Below are 23401 nucleotides of genomic sequence, written 5' to 3' on the forward strand. Positions count from 1 at the left end.
GACTGCTGACTCTGCATGTGGGGCTCAGGAGTGGCCTCAGGCAGGAAGGTCATGGGTTTATGAACTTCTTTCACTGAGGAGCAAAATAGCCCAGTAAAGAATGTAAACAGTCTCTTTGTGCCTTGGTTTTTTCATATGTAAACTAGTGTCAGAGGCATTATACACCTTCCAGGGTTGTTTTGAGGATTAAATGCTTCCTTGTAAGACATGATTCCAGTGCCCAGCACAGAGGAAGAACATGGGATGCTCACTTGGCTGCTGTCAGGATTCTGGCCCCAGGTTTACTGGGAGACCTATCATCAGACCCTCACCTGTTCTTCAGTCTTGCTGGGTTTCACTTTCTTTTTGGGGTGGAGTTGAGGGAGCAGACAGAGACCTCCAAATAGTCAGTGGTTTGAAAACCTCTCAGGCCGAAAGCTTAGGAGCTTCTAGAAGATATAAGAATTTTAAAAAATGGGAAGGCTATGAGCCCTTGGGAGAGTGTCCTTGGGCCTTGAGTCATTTCTCAATCTGCAGAATATGAATGCTCTGGTAGATATGCTGAGGCCCCTCTCCTGCTCAGGGCTGTTCCTATATTTAGGGTCCCTATCCCCTCTACCCTCACTTCTGATTTAGGACTAAGGTCCCTAGAAACATAGCCTCTTCTCTTGGCAGGAGGGTTCAGAGGGTACACAGGCCATTGTTAACTTGGGCTTTGTCAACTCGGAATCTCTCGGGACTCTGGGCAAGTATGGGCTGAAGATGGGCAGCTGCTGCCCTCTCTGTCTCCACTGCTCTGTCAGCTTAGAGATGATGTTGGAGCATCAGACTAGAAATGAGTCCAGTCCCACTACCTTCTGCTGGTTTTATGACTGCTGGCAAATCATTTAACCTCTGAGGCTTACTTTCCACATCTGTAAAATGGGGATAAGAAAGCCTGCTACCCATAGTTGGTATGAGGATCAGATGAGATAATGGATGGAAAAGGTCCTGGCATACACAGGAGGTCTCCCTAAATACATGTTGGATCAAGAGAACAATCAGGCCTAGAGAGGCCTCAGGGTAGATCATTTGGGTTTAGTCCTTCCTAGCAGGTTTTCCCTGAGAGGGTAGAAATGCTGTGGACAAATACCCAAATATCTGACTTCACTTCTGGCCAAGCGACTCAGCAAAGGGAAGGCCAGGGTGTAAACCTACCAGGCGGGACTTCCCTGGTAATGCAGTGGTTAAGAATCTGCTGGCCAATGCAGGGGACATGGGTTTGAGCCCTGATCCGGGAAGATCCCACATGGTAGTTCAATTAAGCCTGTGTGCCACAACTACTGAAGGCTGTGTGCCTAGAGCTCGCGCTCCACAACAAGAGAAGCCACCACTATGAGAAGCCCACGCACTGCAACAAAGAGTAGCCCCCGCTCGTCGCAACTAGAGAAAGCCCACGCGCACAGCAACGAAGACCCGAAACAGCCAAAAATAAATAAATAAATAAATTTATTAAAAATATAAGTAAAATAAAAAATAAACCTACCAAGCCCTGGCTAGTGCTTGTCCTTCACCATAGGGGAGGTGTGATGACCAGCCCCTCCCCCAGCCATTGTGACGGACCCTTGCGGGGCCCACAGGGGCATGGGAAACCAGGTGGCCTGATGACTGTTCCTTTCCCTCCACAGGTATAGCCTTCACAGACCTCCCGGTAAGTACTACTACTGGGTCTCCTGCTCTGGCCCCGGGGGCCGACTGGGAAAGGGCCTGGTGTTACCTGCAAGTGCAGGGTGTGGAGTCCTGCCCTTTCCCCAGCCAGGGATGTGTGCTGTGTCGTCAGCTTGAAGGTACCAGTAGGCGGTACCTGCCAGCGTTCTTCTCTCTCCAGCAGCAAGACCTGGTCTTCCTCCATGACTCTTAGCAGGTGACAGAGATTTGTGGCATTTCCAAAGGCAGCTAGGAGGTAGGGGACGGTGTGGGCAGAGATGAGGTAGCTCCATGGTTCAGCTGGTCTGAACCAGTTCTGTGTGGCTTATAGCTAGTGGACCTGTGTGCAGAGTATAGAAAACTGTTCGTATAGAAACTTGTTCCTGAGCTGTTAGGGAGCCAGGTCCCTGTGCATACCCATCAAAGATCCCTGAGGAAAGCCAGTGCCCTAGAGGACTGAACCTGCTACTGTGCAGGGTACTCCTGGGCCAGAGAGGTGAGATTTATGGGTTTTTCTCCTCTTAGAAAAGGGTGAGGTTTCCTGCTGGCTTCGTTCAGGGCTCATCCCACCTCCTGCACTCCAGTCCTTCTTTGTCATGAGTCATCACAGGCCTTGTCACATGCAGGGCCTCCACCCAGAATGCTGGGAGCCTGGCCTGGCTCTGTGTGCCCTGGCTGGGGTCTGGAAGGAGAAAAGGTTTGCTGACTCTGGGGGCTGCTTAGGGATCCTGGGCTCCCCTGTGATGCTCTAGGAATAGGAAATGCCCCTGTGATCTGAGGGGCCTTCTGAAGCCCAGACTGCAACACGCAGGATCCTGTTAGAACCTCTGTCTATGTATCAAAATCCTTCCCTCCAACCTGGAGTCCCCAGAGAGGGGCTGTGGTCCTAAGCAAAGAAAGGGAACAGACACAGGAGGAGAATTCTGACCCTGAGTGGGGAAGAGTCTAGTGGTGGAGGTATGACATGAAACACCCAGACATGGATGTGATGGCACTCTGTGCCAAGTGCTAGAAAGGCTGAACCCAGTGTGCAGTACCGGCACGTGGTAGTCAGGAATGATACGTGGTCTAAGGATGGAAGGTGGAAGAGAAGACTGGGGACCTGGGGCCAATGAGGAGGAGGCTGGTGAGGCATTGGGCTGTAGCAGTGGGAGCCATAGAAGGCATGGAGTGAGGGAGCGACCTGGCAAAAGCTGGTCAAGGCAGGGGCTAGATGGGAAGCAGGGAGCCCCACACCCAGAGGGACATGCCCAAACCTCACTGGCCAGAAGATCCTCCTCTTAGTGAACCTCAGACAGGAAGGGCAGCAGCCTTTCTTTACCCTTTTCTAGTGTCACCTAACTCCCCTCCTTTCCTCTCTCCCCGCATCCCTTCCTGCCCCCTTATATACCCCCCTTTTTTGTGGCAAAAGGATCCGTGGTCCTGGATCTTTCTGAGAGGAGCCATCATCCACCCCTGCAGCAGATCTTCACGGGCACACCTGCAGGGCTGTGGAGCCCAGCCTGCCTCTCTGTGCCCTGGCTGAGTCCCGAAGGGGGGCCTTGGGCTTTGGGAACACTACAGCCTCTGATGCCGGGCAAGAGACTCCATGTTGAGCCTGCCTTGCTTTTCTTTTGCCATTTCCCCTCAAACTTTGGGGAATAGTGTCTCTGCTAGGGAGGTGGGCAGAATGTGGCTTAGCCCTGCCTCCCCCAGCCATGCTGCAATTCTCTCAAAGCCAAAGCAACGGCCTGCGGGAGCCAGCGCCTTCCCCTCTGTGCCGGAGGTGAGATGAGGCGAGGCCCTGCTGCCCCATTGCCCTCAGGGCCCAACTGACATTTCATTCTCCTCCTCAGGCCAACCTCTACCCCACCGTAGGCCTGCAGACACCTGGGGAGATTGTGGACGCCAACTTTGGGCAGCAACCCTTCCTGTTTGACATTGAGGACTACATGCGGGAGTGGCGTGCCAAGGTCCAGGGTACTGTCCACTGCTTCCCCATCAGTGCCCGGCTTGGCGAGTGGCAGGCGGTGCTGCAGAAGTGAGTGCCCTGCTCCCGCCCTTACCCAGCCCTGCCCCGTCCCAGGGGCCTCACTCTCCTGTAGGCCCCTGTACTGCTACAAGCTGCTCTTGTGAACTTTAGTGGGTAGCGTTCCTTCTGGAAAGCACTCCCAGGATGACTCTGCCTGCTGCTCTCCTCCCCTCTTAGTTCAGTTCTCCAGAGCTGCTCCTAGTTAAACCTTTGCCCCCTCAACTGGATCGGAAGGCCCTGTATGTAATAGCACCAGCAGGGCGGTTTTCCTTCCCCAGGTCATTTTGCAGAGGATGTGCTAGTACGCCCTGTGGTATCTTCCTCTGTGCACTTTTCTTTTCCATCATAGGGAGTGTCTGTCATACCATGACTCTGGCCTAAGGTCACCTCTCAGGGTCAGATCCAGCTAAGTCCCTTGCATCTGTGGCAGTGGTGGTGTGAAGAGGGTCCTCCCTAGGACCTAGCTGGCTCTTGGCTGATTAATTCCCAGCCTCTCCTGGGAAACAGTCTTGATGAGAATCCCAAGGGAGGCCAGATATGGTTCTCTCTTCCACTTGACAGCTGCAGGCCTGAGTGAGGCAATGACCTGTACCCACTCTGCCAGGAGGTGGGTTAGTTTGTTAGCTTGGCTCCCAGGGGTGGGCCGAGAAGGGCTGGGCTTCTACTAGCTCTGGTCATTGCCTTGCAGACACCGGGGTACCAGAGGCCAGCGGGTGGGGGTGGGGTACACACTGGGTTCTTTGTGTAGCCTTCCTTTCTTTAGGGATTGATATTGAGGCAGGCCCCATGGGAGGGCTGAGGCAGGGGCTAGGTGGCCAGACCCTTCTCAGGAATAGCAGCACTACTACATCTTGTTCCCAGCCCCCAGAACTTATAAGAAGCCCTTCCTTGGAGGGCCAGCATGGTGCCAGTCCCCATAGCAGGCTTGCTGGGACAGGCAAGGGGAGAGGTGGGGCTGCCCCAGCTGTGTTGGGGAGGGACTAATACTCTCAGCTGACAGGGCCTGGGCTCAGCACGTGGGTGTATTTGTTTACATGTATGTATCTGTGTGCCTGTGTGTTCGTATGTAGTATTTGCTGAGACCTGCATATAACTCATATCTGTGATTTCATATAACTTCGCTTTATGGACATTGTTAATGGCTGTATTATCTCGCAGACACATTTGCCACAAGCCCCTTGGCTGGCTTCCCTTGGTGGTAGGTTCAGGTTATTTCTTCTCTCTTGCTTGTGTAGGTCACCCTTTTGTACATAAAGAGTTTTCCATATTTAAGATTATTTTCTGGGTGTCCTTTCAAGAAGTGGAATTACTGAGTCAAAGGGACTGTACATTTTAGTGGCCTCTGACGTGCATATGGGCGCATCTGAACCGTGTTTTGTCAAGAATTTTTAACCTTGTGTTTATAATAATATAAGTATTATAATTCTTATTCATAATTAATGTTATAAATACATAATTTCATAATAAGAGGTTGTATATATTGACTTCTTGCTTTGCTAGGCACTTTATATGGATCATCTCATTTACCCCTTAAAACATGAGGGAACACACAGCTGAACTTCTGTGCCTTCTGCATGACAGCTCTTCAGACATTTGTGTTGGCAGTTATATTAATGACACTGACATATGCACACACCAAGGTGTTCACTTTTGTACACATCAGATACGAGGACTCTACGTGTGCTGCTGCTTAGCCAGCTTCCAGTGGGATTAAATGGTTTCTGGGCATCAGGCTTCTCAGGGCCATCTCCCAAAGATTGTGTTCCTGTTGGCCACGTTACTGCCTGAAACCTTGGCTTCTTGGGCCCTTAATTTGTTGTGTATCGTGGAGTAACTTGGGTCGTGGGTTAGCTCCCCATCACCGTCTAGAGCCAACACTCCTGAGGGCCAGGTTCACCTGAGCTGGAATGCTTCTGCCGGGCGCGTGGGGCACCTGCAGAGGAGCTCCTGTGTCTGTAGAAGGTACGCACGTGGCATGCATCACCACTGGGCAGCTGCCAGACTGCTTGGCTGGCTGCCCTTCCAGGAAGCCCTCATAGAGACTCTCGGCAGTCTCTGGGTTTGCTTCAGGTCACAGGAGGCAGCCGCTTCTATAAGGAGATGGTATGTGCCTCTGTATGTACTTTTGTTATCATACTTGCCCACCTGTGGGCAGCATATCTCAGAGAAACTGCAGCCACTCCTCCAAGCTGTGAGGACAGATGTGGTGACCTGCCCCTCTTCTGCCTGACTGCATGAGCACTGGGGGATTTTTCATTTGTTTCAGCCCCTTTATTATTCTGTGGAGGTTGCACCTGTAAGATATGTTTAAGGAAGACCTAACAGGGAGATAGTCTGTCCCATCAGGGGGTTGGTGAGAAATGCAGTTCTTAAGTGTCACCTTGAGCATTTCCTTTTTTCTAGCATGGTCTCGTCTTACCTGGTGCATCATGGGTATTGTGCCACGGCCACAGCTTTTGCCCGAATGACTGAAACCCCGATTCAGGAAGAACAAGCGTCCATAAAGAACAGACAAAGTAAGGTTGATTCTCCTCTCCCCTCTCCCTCCCTCTCTCACCTGTCCCTAATTCTGCTCTCTGGCTCATGACAGCCGTGGGTAACCTGTCAGGAATCTGTTCAGCTCAGGTCCTCACCAGAAGACCAGCCCACAGCCCAGCCCCAGGCCCTTCTTCTGTCCCTCTTTCAAGACCACACTGTCCAGAAGGACAGTCCAGCAGCATGGGAATGTCTCGGTGCAGCCTCCCTAATGCATACTCTGATGGCCTGGCACAGGCTGGGGCCTGGTATGGCTGGATCTTCCTCCATGCTTGTTTCCTTCCTCCTGCATCCTGGATTCCACTCAGCCTCCTGTTCACGGTCTTCGAGAAAGAGTGTGTTTGCATCTTACCAGTTCAGTGCTCTGCCTTTGCCACCATTTACTCAACCTTGGTAGTTCTGCCTGCCCCTGGGCAGAGAGGGGACTGAAGCAGTCAGACGGGGAAGGCTGATGCTCCGTGGCCACTGTGGTAGACCTTTCTCTGCTTCCCACCTCTGGTCCTGGGCTTTGCAGACCAACAAAGAAGGAGCCAAAGGAAGCTTTCCTGGTGTTCATACTAGCCTGCATACTGCGTGTTTGGGGCTCTTTTGTGGAAGGAGGGTGCTGGGAAAGAGGAAACAGCCCAGAAAGGAGATAGGAAGGAGAGGAGAGTGAGGGAGAGTAGGTGTGTATGGACACGTGTGTCTGTGTGTGCCTGCTTGCGTCACTCTGAGCCTGTCGTCTCTGTGTATGTGCATGTGTCTGTGTCTCCCAGAGAAGCCACGCCCAGCCAGACAGTCGGAAGGGGATCCCAGACTTGGGATCTACCCAGAAGTGGCTCCCAGCAAGACGCACCAGGCCCCAGGGCAAGAGCACGATGCGACGGCCTGAGAGATGTCAGCGTCAGAGCTGCCAGTGTGAGGAGGGTGACCTCCTCTCTCAGCAGGGGGCGCGCCGCAGCCCCTGAAGACTGCCAAGACATGGGCCCTGGCCCAGAATCCATGAGCTCCTATTGGCAACCCCCTGTGAAGCCTGAGGAGAGAAGTCTGTCTGAAGAGGAGCCTCTCAGGCCACGAAGCTGCCCGGGTGCCCATCCTTAGATTATGCTCCCACAGCCAGGACCTCTTCCCCCGCCCAGGTCCCTGGCAACCTGTACTGCATAGGAGCAGGCCTCCAAATTCAACCTGCTGCCTCTGGGCTAAGAGCACCCCCCTCCATTTTCCCCTCTTATTCTTTGAGGACTACCTGACACTTGACAGAAACCAGGATCTGTTGTGGGGCTGGTTGGCCAGGTTGTTTCTTCAGCCTCTTCTGTGAGCATCTCAGTGGGCTTGCCACTCTGAGCCAGCCCACCTGACTCTCAGCTGGTCCGTGCTTGGGGCTGGCAGTGTGTAGACGTGTGGCTGTGAGGAAGGTCTGCGGCCCCTCACTCACTGCCGCATTCTTGCTCTCTGCAGAGATCCAGAAGCTGGTGCTGGAGGGCCGTGTGGGTGAGGCCATTGAGACCACACAGCGCTTCTACCCAGGGCTGCTGGAGCACAACCCCAACCTGCTCTTCATGCTCAAGTAAGTTTGGGGCACCGTCAGGTCCCCCACAGCCCAGCTGGTGGTGGGCATACACAACCCAGACCAAGCCCAGAGCGTTGCTGCTCTGCTCCTTCTGCAGGTGCCGACAGTTTGTGGAGATGGTGAATGGGACTGACAGTGAGGTCCGCAGCTTGAGCTCCCGAAGCCCCAAGTCCCAGGACAGCTACCCTGGCTCCCCAAGCCTCAGCCCCCGACACGGCCCCACTAGTTCCCACATGCACAACACAGGTCAGCCACTCTCCAGAGGGCTCTGGGAAGAACTGGTGTGGAGAAGCAAGGCCACCCATACACCCTTCCCTGGGATGGGCTCAAGGCTTGCTGCTGGATTGGGGGAAGGGAAGTGGGACCACTGTAGTTATTCCTGGGGCCCTGCTTGATGGCAAGCTGCCCCTCCTCTTCTGACTGTCCCCCGGCTTTTAGGAGCAGATAGTCCCAGCTGCAGCAATGGTGTCGCTTCCACCAAGAGCAAACAGAACCACAGTAAATACCCTCCGCCCAGCTCCTCCTCTTCCTCGTCGTCGTCCTCGTCCTCCTCATCTCCATCCTCAGTCAATTACTCCGAGTCCAACTCAACAGATTCCACCAAGTCCCAGCCCCACAGCAGTACCAGTAACCAGGAGACCAGGTGCCTGTTCTGCTCTGCTCTGCTTCTTCCTCCTGCCTTCTGCTCTGCGCCCACTGCAGCCTGTCCTTTGAGCGCCACCCTGCCCTTTACCCCCACCTCCATCCCAGGTCTGTGCCTGGAATAGTAGCCGCTGACCCACCAGGCCTGGCATTGGCTCCAGCTTCTGGTCCAACTCTTGATTCAGCTGCCACTTTCCTTGGCCCTGTCTTTCTCCAGAGGCGCTGACGCTGAGAATGTGGTTGCCTCCAAGAATACCAGGCCTCTCAGAACCCCCAGAGTCTATACTAAAGGAGCTTTTACTGGGCTTAGCTTGTGGTCAGCCAGGTTGGGCAGGCAGGGTTTTTAGGTTGCAGACTGTAGGTGGCTTTCAGTAGCCTTCCAGCATGCTACAGGGCTGACCTGGGTTTGGCTTCCAGAGATGCCTATCAGGACTTACCTGCCCTGGTCATTGGGGGTCAGGGGGTGTGTAGAAGGGGTGTATCAACTCAGAGGAGGGCCAGGGTGGGGATGGTCACAGAGGCAGCATGGGGACCAGAGTGGGAGTGAGATAACAAGCCTCTGGGATGGCTGGTGTCACAGTAGGGCCCAAGTATTAGAGCCTGGGAAGCCTGGGAGCTGTCCTTTCATGCCCTTTGGGGGCCTCAGTTTACCCACTGCCAACTGCGGCTAAAGCCTAAATGGAGGCCCAACCAGGCTGCTCCAGTCACATCCCCTTTGCTAACTCCCACCTCAACCCTTCTCCACAGCGACAGTGAGATGGAGATGGAGGCGGAACATTACCCCAATGGTGTGCTGGAGAGCATGTCCACACGCATTGTCAATGGTGCCTACAAGCATGAAGACCTGCAGACGGATGAGTCCAGCATGGGTAAGGCCATGCCCCTGCATGGTGTTCCACAGGCGGCATTGCTCAGTCCTGTTGTCCTCTCCCCTCTGTGGCAGTTGGGATGGGCAGGCTTTGGTGGCTGGAGAAGCTCTATCCAGATCTGGTCCACTGCCTCCTTAGCCAATCATGAATCGGTGCTTGAGGTGGGAGGGCCTCAGCCTGCTGCCCAGAACAAGTTCCCAGCGTTTGTAGCTGGAGGGAGCTGGTGAGAGCAGACACCTTAAGAACACCCTTGCATCTTGCAGAGGGTGGGAAGAGGGCAAACTTGAGTCCCGTCTGACTCCTAGACCATGGGCTATAGGTGGACGTAAGAGGAGCTCAGCTCCGGATGGTCCACCTGCTCCTCTCAGCCCTCACTTGCCTCTAGCAGAAGCTGCACCACCCCACCCTACCCCCAGCCAAGGTCCTTCTTGTCGTGTTCTCTTTGGGGACCCCACCGTAGTCCTCCCTTTCTCTCTTTATCCTCCTGATGTGTTCTTTGCTGGGCTCTGGGTGCAGATGATGGGCATCCTCGGCGGCAGCTCTGCGGGGGCAATCAGGCGGCCACAGAAAGGATTATCCTGTTTGGTCGTGAGTTGCAGGCACTGAGTGAGCAGCTGGGCCGGGAATACGGCAAGAATTTGGCCCACACAGAGATGCTGCAGGTACAGGACAAGCCAGGCCCTCATACAGAATGGGCCCCCATTTGGTGGTGGGGCAGTGTGACTGTGGGAGGGCACTGGGGGCAGGCAGCAGCAACGGGACAGAGCGGGCTCTAGTCAAGTCTGCAGTGGGGAACAGGACATCCAGGGTACACCCACCCTCTCTACGTTCTGGGGAGGACACAGCCCTACCTGACCCTTCGGTCAGGGTATGTTGTGCTCTCCGTGGGCACCACGCAGGGCCCTGTATCCCCCTGGAGCCATGGAGGAGGGGGTGCGTGGTGTGTGCCATAGTCCTTTCAAGAATGCCCTGTCCTTTAGGATGCCTTTAGCCTGCTTGCGTACTCAGACCCCTGGAGCTGCCCAGTTGGCCAGCAGCTTGACCCCATCCAGAGGGAGCCTGTATGCGCTGCCCTCAACAGCGCCATTTTAGGTAAGTGGATCTAACAAAAACAGAAGCTGGCCTATGAGTACCTAGGTTGGCCCCTTCACCCCTCCCTAGAAATTGCTGATGTTTATCCAAATCTGGGCAGTGAGCTCTGCCCAGAGGCTCTCTGGTGACCCATAGGACTGTTGGGCTCCCATGGCTGAACCTAAACCCTCACCTCCCTCTGCCCAGCTGAGTTGGCTGGCTAGATCATGATGGGCCCTAGACTATGACCCTGGGCCTTGGCTAGCTCATTGCTCTAAAGAAAGCTGAGATTCACAGGCAGGGCCATGGCCTGGTGACACAGAGACACATGAACGCTCTGTTCCAAGAGATTCTGTCCACTCCCCCCACCTTCTGCTCCCAAGGGAACTTTGACCTGGGCTTAGCCCTGAGCAGGGCAGTGACCAGGCCTTGTCTCTTCTCCACAGAGTCTCAGAACCTGCCAAAGCAGCCCCCTCTGATGCTCGCCTTGGGCCAGGCATCTGAATGTCTACGGCTCATGGCCCGAGCGGGCCTGGGATCTTGCTCCTTTGCCAGAGTCGACGACTACTTGCACTAGCTGACCACACTGTCTGGCCCCACCTGGCCCTCCCTCGGCCCCAGGGCTGGAGCAGCCCTGCCCTCCATCGGCACCTGGTGCAGGGACCTGGAAGCCATGGGCAGAGTCCACTCCTCCTGCCTGGCCTCCCCCGTTCCTCTCCTTCCTTCCCTTCCTTCCTTTCTTTTTCTCCCACCCTCAGTCTCTCTCTCTCCCCCCTTCATGTGCAGCGGCCTATGACACAGTATTGTCTGGTTACTTCTATTTTGAAAGAAGGGGTTTGTTTTGAGGAGAGGTTGGGGTTTTTTAATCTTCCCCCCCCCCCCGACTGAGCCACCAGTATTTATCTCTGGAGAGTTTGTGCTGAGCTGGTTTCTGCTAATTTAGTGGTGAAGCCTATCCAAGTTGGTGATAGCTTATTATTTTCATAAGTAAAAAAAATGAGATTATATATATATATAAATATATATATTAAAAAAAGACACAGTATTTATCGTAGTGTTAGTGGTCCAGCACCTCTTGGGTGAAGCTGTCCAGACACCATACGTTTTTGAGTCCAACTCATTTAAAAAGAATCATCTCTGTCACCTCAGCCAAGTGATTCGTTTATTTCAGGCTTCCCCTTTGTTGAGCCACAGGCCCAGCTGCAGCCTAGGGAAGCCCAGTAGGCTTTGGGGGCCACATAGTGGGCAGGTCAGGCTAAGCTGGTTTGCAGCATCTGAGAGGTGTGGGTCCCTAGGCCCCTGAGAGCTGAACTGAGCAGAGAACTGCAGGGCCCAGGTCCAAAGAAGAGATGAATTGGCCCAGGGCTACACAGCAGAGCAAGGGAGTTAGAGGGTCCTTGGCTAGCACGCTATCTACCGTTCTACCCTGCCTCTCACTGCCTGCCTTGCCTCTCTCTCTCTTCCCTTTTCAACATCCTGCCTGCCTTTGTTGTTAAGATGGCCAAATAATTCATTTACTCTAAATTGATTGCCTGAGAGCTGCTGAGTGTCAGGCTGCGGGGAGGAAGTCTCCATACCCAGGACAGAGGCCCTTGAGTACAGGGGCTGCCTTTTTCCTGCCTGGATCTTCACCGTCTCTGCACAGCTCTGATGGAATTGATGCTTTCTGTTGGAAAGCCAAGCCTTGTGGAGACAGATTTTTGGGCTGCCAGTCGCTGGATTGGATGGAACCCTTGACCCCCTAGGCCATGCCTCACTGTAGCTGTGCCAGGCAGCTCCTTTGCAGTTTGGCCCCGGCCACTCTTAGGAAAGACTGTTAAGAATATTTGCTGGCCAGAGGAAAGGACCTCATGGGCTTTACAAATGTCCCACCGTCCATGTCAGACGGATCCTCACAGCTCGTGGGTCAGAAACAGTCCCGGTACTGCCATCAGGGAATCAGGAGAGGAAGGGTTACGATGCTGCCAGGACTTAGGCCGGCCATCTGTGGAGAGGACAGACTGCCCAGGAGGAAGAAAGGGAAGAGGCCTCCCAGAGGAGCACCAGGATGGGCTGGGATTTCCCCATCGGCCTCACAGTGGGAGGGAGTACCCAAGCAGCCCCTGCAAAGGGGCAAGGTCAGAAGTCGAGCTTCCAGTCCCTGCCTGGATCTGGGCTGGCCAAGCTTCTGCTTTCCATCAGTGGATTCAGGAATGGTTGGTGTGGCCTGAGATATTCAGTGCCCACCAGGACTCGCTGGGCCTACAGCTGGACAACAAGAGAAATGACTGAGTTGGACTAACTGCTGGTGATGGGCCCAGTGGCCCTGTGCTCTCCCAGAATTCTGCCCTGGGACATGATCCTGTAGGCTGCTGCTTTTTTCTTGGTCCCTACTAGGGCCCCAGCTGGCATCCCAGAGACTGCAACACATCAGGGGAGTGTTGTCCTGTCTGTAAAGGAAATTCATCCTGTGCAAACTTGGGGATGCCTAGCTTCCAAACCAAGAAGTTGGAAACATCAGGCTCTTAAAATGGTCAGAAGCAAGCAGGATTGGGAATTAAAACCAGAGGCTTTTGCAACTGGAACGAAGTTCAGAGAACATCTACTCCAACAGTCCTCTCCTTTTATAGATAAGGAAACAGGCCCAGGAGATTAAGTGACTTGGCCAAAGTCACACAAGAAATTAGGGCAGAACTGGGACTAACCTCATTCCTGAGGATTGGACAACACTGTTTAGTCCTAAAGCTGAATGGCGGGTGAGGGGTTAGGCTGGCAAGGCCTCCAGCAGTGTCTGCGCAGCTGGTACCTTCAGGGGTGTGTCAGGGATGGGGATGGGTGCCTGGGCTTGGGTTGTAGAGCAGCTGAGCAGCCCAGGAGGGCTCAGGACAGCTGTGTGCTGCTTGGGGTTGGGTGTCCGCCTGCCTCATACTCAGTACCCATGGCCACCTCCCCATTTTCTGTGCCTTATCTCACTGTTTCAGCTGAGTCCAAGTTGTTTACTCTGTTCCTCTCCAGAGGGGCTTTCTGTCCCAGTTGGACAGCATACCTTTGGGACATAAGCCTTTGCCCCACAAGCCGTGGAGAGGTCCAAACTCAAGCTGCTTGAGCCCACTGTCTTGCTGACAGTCCAGGCCTGCCTGCCAGCCCGAGGAGCCCCTTATGCACACCCAGTCCTGCCAGCCTGCTTCCGGGAGCCGAGAGTGGGGAAGGCACCTGGGAGGAGTCCCAGTGAAGAGCTGAACTTGAACCAAGGAGGCAGGAAGAAGACCTGGCTCTGTTGGGTTGTTCAGCCCTCGGGGAGCAGCCTTCCCTACTTACCTTTTCCTCTTGCTTCACCAAATGGTCGCTCCTTCCAGAGCAGAAACTGGCAGACATGCAAAGAAAGCCAGAACCCCTATTCCTCACCTACATGGGTCTGTGGCTGGGTGTCGGCCGGCAGAACAGGGACACCAAGAGATGGAGAAGCGGGGACTGCCCAGCCTCCCAGCACCTTCCTACCCCTTAAGCAAGCACAAAGAAGATGAGGCAGAGACCTGTCAGAGCTGAAAGTTCCTTTGGTCGCTCACAACTCAGGTATGCACACTGTGTGGCAGCTGGGCAGGAGAGCCCTACTTGACCACCAGCCCCGTGCACACGGACCTGTGGCCAGATTGTGGACTCTGGCTGCCTCAGGCGCCGCCTCTTTGCATTGGGTTTTCCTCCATTAGTAACTACAGCTGACACAGACGTCCTCCACATCGTGCACACTGGTTCTGCCTTTGTCCTCGCAAGTTGATACTTGGCATTAGCATGAAACTTGTGGGTGTGGGAGGGTTTAGAGAGAATTCTAACACAAAACATCCTATTAAATTGTACTTGAGAGATGAAAAAACTCCTGTTGTATTTTGACAGAATTATTTTTATTAAAATACACATCCATGAGTAGTCACGAGTGTCTGGTCTCTGTTGTGAGTCTTACCGGGATTGGCACCCTTGATGTGGCACAGCCGTCCTGGAGGGCTTGGCCCCTTCCCAGTCTACTTGTCGAGTGCCTAGGCCCCTGGTGTCTCAAGGATTCTCAAGACTTTTTGCAAGACCCCAAAGAGCATAGATACTTAAAGCTTTGATTCTCTCCCGCGAAACAGCCTTCATCTGAGACAAAGAAAAAGTAGCAAATACAAAAAGGTGGGCCATAGGACCTCTTCTCCTCAAATTAAGATTTTAATGCATTCTAAATACGCTCGCTCCAAACACTGGTCACAGCTCTTCTGAGGGGTATTAAGGTTAGCTTCCTTTCAGTCTGAGGAAAAGAGCTCATGCTCAAAATCCCAGTTTGGGTGACCCCAGAAAATTAACCTTTCTCAGCTTCATTTTCCCCATTCTTAACATGTTAATCCTGCTTCCCCATGTGACAGAGGATTACAGCATGCACAGGGCAGGGCTTGGCACCTAGGGACACAGTACATATGACCACCCTGCCTCCATGAGGATGCTCCCTAGTGTGACTGGCCTGCTCCTGCCTCAAGCTGCCTCCTCTGCTCCCAAGGCACCAGGGTTTTAAGCAGAGGAGGCATAAAATAGATTATGCTGCTGTCCACCTGGAGACAAGACTAGAAGCAAAGAAACCATCTAGAAGGACAAGGCCAAACACAAGAAGGCAGGTTTGAGAAATATTTAGGGGATGTTAGCACCACAGGATGAGTGACCGGATGTGAGGGAGATCGGGGTAGCAAGAGACAAGGTAACTGCAGGCTTTTTGTTGGGGTGTAAGGATGGATAATATAGGGATATATTATCCACAAGATAATACAGGGAACAGAAGGGAATGGGTGGTGGCTAAAAGTCACTGGAGTGAGGAGGTTTGCTGGAGAGCATATAAATCTATCTCAGAGAGACAGGTTTCCTGGAACTGGAAAAGGGTTCTGTGACCCAGTAAATAATGAAAACTGTCATGGATGCTCACAGTGAACATCACCCACTAATTGAAAGCTCTAAAAATCCTGTGTTAAGATGTGTAGCTTAACCCAGCATTTTCCAAACTTACATTACTATAGAATGCTTCCCTCAGGGGCATTTTACAGGACTCTCAGGGAAAAGCTAGTGTAGAGGGAAAAGTGGAGTATTAGATTAAGCACAAATGTCTGGTTCCATAAGTACAGCCACAGTAAATTCATTTCCCTCCAGACACATTTCCAACATAGCCTGTTTTACACTAAGGCTTACCGGTTTATTTCGCTGCTCTAGCGGACAGTTGGTGAAACAAAGGGTACTCTCGTTACAAAGTGGTGTTTATTTGGGGGGAACTAGGTTCCAGTAAAGAGATCAGGAGGACTGAGGTCACAGTCTTGAAAAGCACTGACTTGTAAGGAACAACCAAAGAACATCCAGAAGAGTACCCTAGACAGGCACGAAAAAGCGAGTCATTAGAAAGCCGCGAAGTCCGGCGAATTCGAGAGAACTGTCGTTCCGCAAAGATACATCGTTATCCAGCAGCAGACCTTCCTTCTTTCTGGGACAACCAATGCCCACCACACTACTCAGACCCTCCTCGCTCTTGCTGCCGGGCGACAGACCGGAAAGAAGCCTAGGCTGGGAAACCTCTCCGTCTGCAGCCTCCACCGCCGGAAACGAATGACCAGGGCTTCCAGCCAGACTGCTTAACCTCCGCCCCCAACCAGCGAGCATGCGCAGCTCTCGGCCAGGCCCCTCCCTGCGGTGGTCCACCCCCGTCAGGGAGCATGCGCGGACCTCCCGCCGTCCCGCCCCTCCCTTTCCAGACCCCGGTTCCTTAGAAACCAGGCGGCGCGTTCCCGGTGGCTGCGCGCTAGATTCTGGGGCCCGTGTGTCCCCGCCAGCCTTCCTCAAGGAGGGCTGGTGGCCGCCGAGACCCGTCCAGACCCTTGGTCTCCGGTGCGGCGCAGGGCGGGGCATGCCAGTTTGCCAGGTGAGAGGCGGCCGGCGACGGCGGGTGAGGATGAAGAAGGGCATGGCGCGGCGGCGAGCGGGCGCCTGCCGGGCCTCCTCCGCGGCTCGGCGCCCGAGGTCGGAGGCGGGGATACGCAGAGCTGGGGCTGGAGGGGGCCGTTCTAACAGCCAGCGCGGGCTCGGAGTTCGGGGGTCGCTCCAGAGTTCGTCCTCCCGCCTCAGAAATAGGACCTGCAAGTTTGGTCGTAGGATTTTAGAATTTTGGCTCCTGGAAGGACCTCGGCCATAACCCATCCCTTTACCGGACGCGAAAACCTAGGCTCCCCCGCCCTGTGCCGAGCAGAACCCCCTACCTGTGTGAGGACCGACGCTTTGTGGATAAGAATGTGAGGTATGGGAACCTCAGACAAAGGGCTCGTGGGGTAGCTGGTCCATCGTCTTTCAGAATGAGATGGTACTTTTGGGGGATAAATCTTTAAGAAAAGAGCGTTCAGGTGGCAGGTGGGAGAAGGGACACTCCAGAAGGTGCGGTGGCTCTGCCAGTCCCGGAGTGTCCACTGGCCAGATCTCCCTGGGCCTGGTCTACCTTTGAAGCTCAAGAAGGAAGCAGATGGACTTGCGAAGACAAAAGGTGAGGTGAAGTATTCTCAAGGCATTATCAGATGAATGGTGAGGGAGGAAGAGGGGACCGGGAGATCAGGACTTGTGAATGGTGGTGTGAAGAGTTTACAGCAGCATGTAAAGAACAAGACAGGAGTAGAAAAGTTTAAAGCTGCCTTGGATAGATACCAAGGAAGGTTATAAACCTTATTTTTGTTCATTGTTCCCACAGTGTCATGCTGAGGGCAAGACACACGAGGAAGGAAGTAGGTGGCTTTTAGTATCCAGAAACTGGTCGCACAGGGCAGAGGACCTTTGTAAGCTATGGGGCACAGAGGTCTCAGAAGGAAGAGCCCCGAGTCTGTGATCTTCAGGTGAACGGAACAACTGTTTAAATTAGAAAAGACACTTAATGCATTATTGTGATGTGGAGAGATATGGAGAAGATGGTAGTCAGGAAATCTAGATACATTCTTATTTATTTATTTTTGGCTGCCGTTGGGTCTTCGTTGCTGGGCACGGGCTTTCTCTAGTTGCAGAGAGCAGGGGCTCCTCTTCGTTGTGGTAGGCGGGCTTCTCATTGCGGTGGCTTCTCTTGTTGCGGAGCACGGGCTCTAGGTGCACAGGCTTCAATAGTTGTGGCACGTGGGCTCAGTAGTTGTGGCTCATGGGCTCTAGAGCGCAGGCTCAGTAGTTGTGGCGCACGGGCTCAGTTGCTCCGCGGCATGTGGGATCTTCCGGGACCAGGGATCAAACCCTTGTCCCCTGCATTGGCAGGCGGATTCTCAACCACTGCGCCACCAGGGAAGCCCCTAGATACATTCTTGATAAGGAAACTCATTTCCTTCTGAAAAGCTACACCAGGGAACAAGAGTTTTAAGGCCATCCATTTTACAGAAAATGTGAAAAAGTTATTGCTTTTGGACTAGGAGTTTAGAGAATTTATCTGTACCAAGAGCTGAAAATTTTCAGCAGACAGTACTATTGGTAGACACCCACCCCACCCCCACCATTTTACAGCTAAAGATTCTATTGTGAGAGACTTTCTCTTACCACCTGGTTGTTCTATACCTTTCCTATGGAATGATTGGTCTGGATCTGATCTGTTATTTTTATTTGTTGGGAAAATGCAAATATGTGATTTCTATAGTAATACTAGAACCCGTTCGTAGTAGGATTAGCAATGAAAAAATAAGTACTCCCCCAAAAGACATAAATGTTTGTAATATGGGGAAAAGGAGTGTGTGATTTTTAAAAGATGGTCCCTGATTCTAATCATTGAAGTCAGTTTGTTGCTAGCTTGATAAAACTAATTATCACTGTGTATCTGACTTTGCTGCAGGGTTGTTGTTTTTTTTTACCCCTCAGAGTGATAAGAGAAGATGCATTGAAAGTATGATGATGTTAATAGGTAAAATTAGTTTAAGGAAGAAAGCTTTGTTCTTCCTGTGTCCATAACTATGGCAATTGCGGCTTTGCATTTTATTGACTTTTCTTCCATCTCTGGAAATATTTGTATAAATACCTCAAGAAATAATGGGGTATTATCAGAAGGATACGTAATCTGTGGGGGAACGTTGGCACTGTTAACCAAATCCTGTCAGAAAAGCTTTATGAAAATTATTGTATTCTGTGTAGAAACCCTCATTACTTTAGCATTGGCCCAGATAGAAGACAGACAAGTAGGCCAAAATCAAAGTAGATGGAAGGGAGCAATTACCATCTGTGGCACTGGATAGGGGGTGGGAGGGTACTTTGAATGTCAGTGCAAATACTTCCTTGAATGAGCATTTGGAGAAAATAGTGCTTAAATGTGGTGAGTGTGCCCCATGGATTTGTGTGCATTATTTTTGCCCCTCTAATCAGAAAGACACTTGTTTTCAGAGGAGAAAGATGCGCACACTCTCAAAGTGTTTCTTCATTGCTATGGCAATGAGACCTTTGACAAATAATTACCTAACATCCATTCCATTTTCTGGGACAGCTGAGCGCAGTTATCAAACCTGGCCTGTAGTAAAGTAATCAACAGTATTTAACAGGCCAACTTACCAGATAAACCAGTAATGCTAGCAGGATTTACTTTCACTGAACTGCTTTTCTAGTTATACAATAAGAGGAGAAATAAAATGGGCACACAGCGTGATCTCATGTAGGAAGTTGTAATACAGAGTTGGTGTTCGGAAAACACAGGAATCAGCGACCACTCACTCAGAAGCAGAAGAGCTCTTCTGATGCCTAACAAGTCACTTGTGTGTTTTTATAATAGGAGGTCCAATTCTAGGATAAATCCACTATTAGAATTGGACAGTGTCTAGAAAAAAATTGGTTGTTTTGCTATATTTGAGAATTCGTTTACAGTATAGTAATAGGACATTATTTTTCTTACATACAAATAAAAGCAGCTTTGTATTAGTAAACTTCAGGACAGCCTAAAAGTCCAAATTACTTGAAAATTTAGATGTCAGGTGTTTTTAAGAGTGGGGAATGAAAGATAGCTGAAATAAGTTTGGGCTCATGAAAGTCAGAATGATAAAAGATGCTGAGAAAAACATGAACACAGTAAGACTACCCAGCACGCTAACATTCACTTATGAATTAGCCATTAGGTCAGGAATGAGCTCATTAAAGTACCATGTCTTTAAACCCAGACAAAGGAAATGAGAAATGGAGTAAATATTTCTTTTTCGTGATGATGGGAATGAACACTTAGAAAATAGGATTAAACATTAAGAAGGAAGAGGTGAATGTTCCTGCATTACTTAAATACACTCAAACCCTACCCTTAACACGTGTTCTTTAGTTCCTGCTCTTAGAAGGGGAATTGCAAGTAGTGCCTTTGTCCTAAGTACTGTCGGTTTTCAAGGTTGCCAGTGACAAAATGCCACACTCTTTGGGACCCAGGATTGCCAGGAATTGCTGTGGGGATACCTCAGTCTCCCCACCACCTCTCTGAGCCATTCCCAGAAGCTGCTTCTGTAATGGTTCCTATCTGTCTTCTACTATGAAAGATTAGGAAAGAAGGCTTTGAGGAATGGGAACTAAGTACTGAGCACAGTCTTCCTTTCTGGCCTGGGATAACTCTGCTCCTCTCAAACTGTCAGCTCTCAATTTCTCATGAGAATAGATAATCCCAAAATACAACCGGAAATGCTTCTACTTGGCTTTGAGATTTACCATATCACTTTACAACCTCAAAATCTTTATTATTTACTTTCACGATTATATTTTGCTTAGAATGATAATGTTAGGCAAATCATGTAATTTCTGGGCCATAATTTCTTAACCTGTATAATGGTTATAACAGAAAATTGGAAAATGACATAGGTGCCTAACACTAGAGAAAGGAAAAGCTGGTTCATGTAGTCAGTAAAATACCACGTAACCCTTAAAAACTGTCTGTGACGACATGAAAAATGCATGTCAAAATAGTAAGTGAAAAAAAATCAGAATACAAAGTTGTGAATACAGTTGGATTACAAGTACATCAAACAGATGTAAAAACTTAGCAAAAAGGAACATAAAAAGAACACATAGTAATTTTCTGTAATGAGTAAATATTAAAACAAACAAACCAACAAACCCCTCCTGAAAGTTTCTTGCTTGTGTAAAGAATGATACTGAACTTGTTTTCTCTCTGCGAGCCTTCACCCCTTCTTGCTCTCTGACTGTATTAAAAGTGGTGGAGGGAGAACGGTGGCAGGGACGGGGCAGCACTGATGTTTCCTAGTTAACTCAGGTGTCATGAACCAAACAGTAGTGCCGTTACCTAGGATAATGAATTTACATGTACGTATTTGAAAGGTGACTGTACAGATCTTATGCTGCTTTCTAAGACTGCTATTTCTTTTGGTGCTCGTTGATGAATAGTTTTGACTCTTAAGGTCTCTTTTGGTGCTTGTTGATGGATGGTTTTGTATTATAGCATCTCAAAGCACATTTTAGGATGTTCCACGTGGTTAATGGTTTCTGTAGCTTGGTGATGGTTCCTGCTAGGAAATGGTTATCATCTCAGAGGGGCCTCTCTGGGGGTGGCTCTGGGAGCCTGTGAAATGTGTGTTTGTCATCCAGGCATCCTCTCATTGTCAGGGAAATGGGGGATGGTAGAGAGATCAGCTGTACTTCCTGTTACTTTTCAGCCTTTTGCACTCATATTCCTGTGCCAGGTGCTAAGGGGACATAGCTTGCTTTTTGAAGCAATGGGGGAAATGATTGAACATAGTATTTCTTATCTGATCTTATTTTCGAAGCTAAATCATTGTGCTTAAACGGCTGTTTTGGTTCCCCCGACCGAAGGCTTGCTCCTGATCGTAGTAGTTATTCTTTTAAAATTTTTGTCTTTGTTTCTCCTTCCTTCACTGCTTAATATTCCTGATATGCTAAGATTGTTGTCCAAAGAACATTTAAATGCCTTCAAGGAATTTCCAAATTATTATAGGAGTGTTACCAAATACCTTGAAGTGTTAAGTTTCAGGGAGCTGTTATCTCCTTAATACAGTCTTGGTCCTGAAAGAGCTTAGAGTCTCAATAGTGAGGTAAGACATTGAGCATCATTTAAACAATACTCAGAAAATTCTAAAATACTAAAATGAATGGCTATTTTCAGGTGGGCATATCCCATATACACCCTGTATTTTATAACCGGCCTCCTTCATTACACATTAACCAAAAGGAAAACAGGAAAAAGGGGGTGTTATGGCAAAGACTGTCCTGAGATTAGATTATTTTACATCTCAGGTTTAACACAGCTGAGCATGATCATGGCCTAGTTGGTAAGCAGTTTTCCGCATACAAGTTGAGATGTTTGTGAAGGGCACCAGGCATGTCCAGTCACTGGAGAACTACTCAACCTTCCTGGTGACCAGAGGCCATATAACAGAGTTAGAGAACACCGGTCAGGGTTGTTGTGTTCTGGGGTGCCCTAAGAACATCCTACATCCAAAATCTGAAGGAAGGCAGACAGGTAATTCTCTAAAGGGTCTCTTGCTGCCATAGAAATAGCCATTTTCATAGCGACAGGATGCTTGTATCCATATAGAGTGTGGAAAACACAAAGGAAACCTTAGTAAATTAGGTTTGCACATTGAAAAATGTTTTATTATTATAATTAAAAACTCATCCTTTTCTTGGGATTACAGGTAAAACCAAAGTATGTAATATACCTCACTCTAGGGTTGGCTACTTCACATGCATCACAGCCAAGTGTGCTTTACCTCAGCAAAGGCAGAGTCTTTGTCACATGCCTGCCACTCATTGTGTTCCTCTGTCAAATTATTCCTTGGTATTCAACAGTGGGTGTAGCAAGAAATGGAAACTAAGCTCCAGGAACCTGACCTGTCGGGATCACTGCTCTGTGCCCCACCTTCTGGCATAATGCCTGACTCATTGTTGCCCTTACAAATATTAGGGAACGAATGAGGAAAGAACTCTGGTGACTGGATATTGTACCATTAAGTGGAGTGAGGGAGCACAGGAGAAGGAGAGGAAAGATGATTTTGGGTTGGGAGAAGCTGGTAGGTCTCTCGGGTGGGATTTCCAGTAGACACTTAGAAGTATAGAGCCAGTTAAGGACGTTTGCGTGGAGGTCAGAGTGAAGTTGAAGGATTAGATAAAATTGCTCTGTGAGAGAGTAGGGCTGAGGATGGAATTTTCAGGTTGATGTCAGTCTAGAACTCATTGTTAAGGCAATCTTTGAAAAAATAATCTTGCTACTGCCAGACTTTCAAAAGCAATAAGGAATTAATACAGCTGGTAGATAAGTACTTTTTCTTACTGTAATCATCAGCTGAAACTAACTTTCAGATCTAATAATTATCCAGATACCTCTGTGGGTGTTAAATTTACTTCTCCTTTATGACCCAATTTAGCTGACCCTTTTGTACATTGTGTAGTTACACCTCATTAGGCAGGTCATTAGGGCTTTCATTAGTGTCCCTCCTAGGACACTGTGTGGAGGGTAGTGCAGAGATGAGGAACTGGCATCTTTGGCTAGGGCTGGGTATGCTCTCCTGCTCTCTGGTGGCTGCCTAACAGTTTACCTCCGTGTCAGCTTGTAGAAATGGGGGAATAGCATTTCTTTCCTTGGTCCTGTTTGTGTTTTTGCTGTCAGTGAGAAGGCAGCGATCTCTGTGTCATTGAGTCAGTGTAAGACACTTAAAATAAACAAATCATAGAAAAACTAAACCTTGCCACAGAGCCTTTGGATCGTTGAAACCCAGGGACCAAAGTATTTGTCATAACTCATGCGTAAAACTCAATGCCTGTTTGTTTTGTTTGGCTTTTATTTTTCAATGGAAACATACATGTAGGTAAAGAAACACTTTCACATTTATCTGAAAGCAGTCCTTCAGAAAGCAGTGTTACCCTTTCAGACTATAAGTACAAGCTGGTTCATGGGGAGCTCTAACTGAACTGCAGGTAGTCCCTCTGCTGTGAACATGCAGTTCAGAACTCAAGCTGCATACTTCCCCTGGTTCCTGCTCAGGCTCGGGTGATGAGGTGTGGTTGTCTTCCCTCTTGGGTCCAGCACTGCTATCCACCCAGTGGCAGCCTGTCTACCACAGTGTCTCGATTCCAGGT

At 50.3% G+C, this 23401-nt stretch overlaps 2 protein-coding genes across 7 annotated transcripts in view; both read left to right on the top strand.

Moving 5' to 3' along the window:
* Positions 1-14252, top strand: part of RANBP10 (RAN binding protein 10) — a gene marked incomplete at its 5' end in the record, with an annotated part of 63390 nt that extends 49138 nt beyond the window's left edge. Inside the window, 10 exons of one of the 2 annotated variants that reach the window (XM_079907199.1) lie at positions 1647-1669; positions 3501-3685; positions 6080-6192; positions 7649-7757; positions 7858-8006; positions 8199-8403; positions 9150-9271; positions 9788-9933; positions 10252-10363; positions 10789-14252. In XM_079907199.1, coding sequence (XP_079763325.1) covers positions 1647-1669; positions 3501-3685; positions 6080-6192; positions 7649-7757; positions 7858-8006; positions 8199-8403; positions 9150-9271; positions 9788-9933; positions 10252-10363; positions 10789-10919 — 1295 coding nt within the window. In that variant the 3' untranslated portion in view covers positions 10920-14252. The remainder of the gene's footprint in view (positions 1-1646; positions 1670-3500; positions 3686-6079; positions 6193-7648; positions 7758-7857; positions 8007-8198; positions 8404-9149; positions 9272-9787; positions 9934-10251; positions 10364-10788) is intronic. The other variant, XM_079907200.1, reaches the window with a different exon arrangement.
* A 1744-nt stretch (positions 14253-15996) lies between these two features.
* Positions 15997-23401, top strand: part of GFOD2 (Gfo/Idh/MocA-like oxidoreductase domain containing 2) — a 38457-nt gene continuing 31052 nt past the window's right edge. For 4 of the 5 annotated variants that reach the window (XM_079908211.1, XM_079908208.1, XM_079908212.1 and 1 more), the window contains exon 1: positions 15997-16244. The gene's annotated coding sequence lies outside the window, so the exon portion shown is untranslated. Of the gene's footprint in view, positions 16245-17078; positions 17200-23401 lie in introns of those variants that run through there. The other variant, XM_079908210.1, reaches the window with a different exon arrangement.

This window comes from Stenella coeruleoalba, assembly GCF_951394435.1.
Source record: "Stenella coeruleoalba genome assembly, chromosome: 20".
Classification (NCBI taxonomy): Eukaryota; Metazoa; Chordata; class Mammalia; order Artiodactyla; family Delphinidae; genus Stenella; species Stenella coeruleoalba.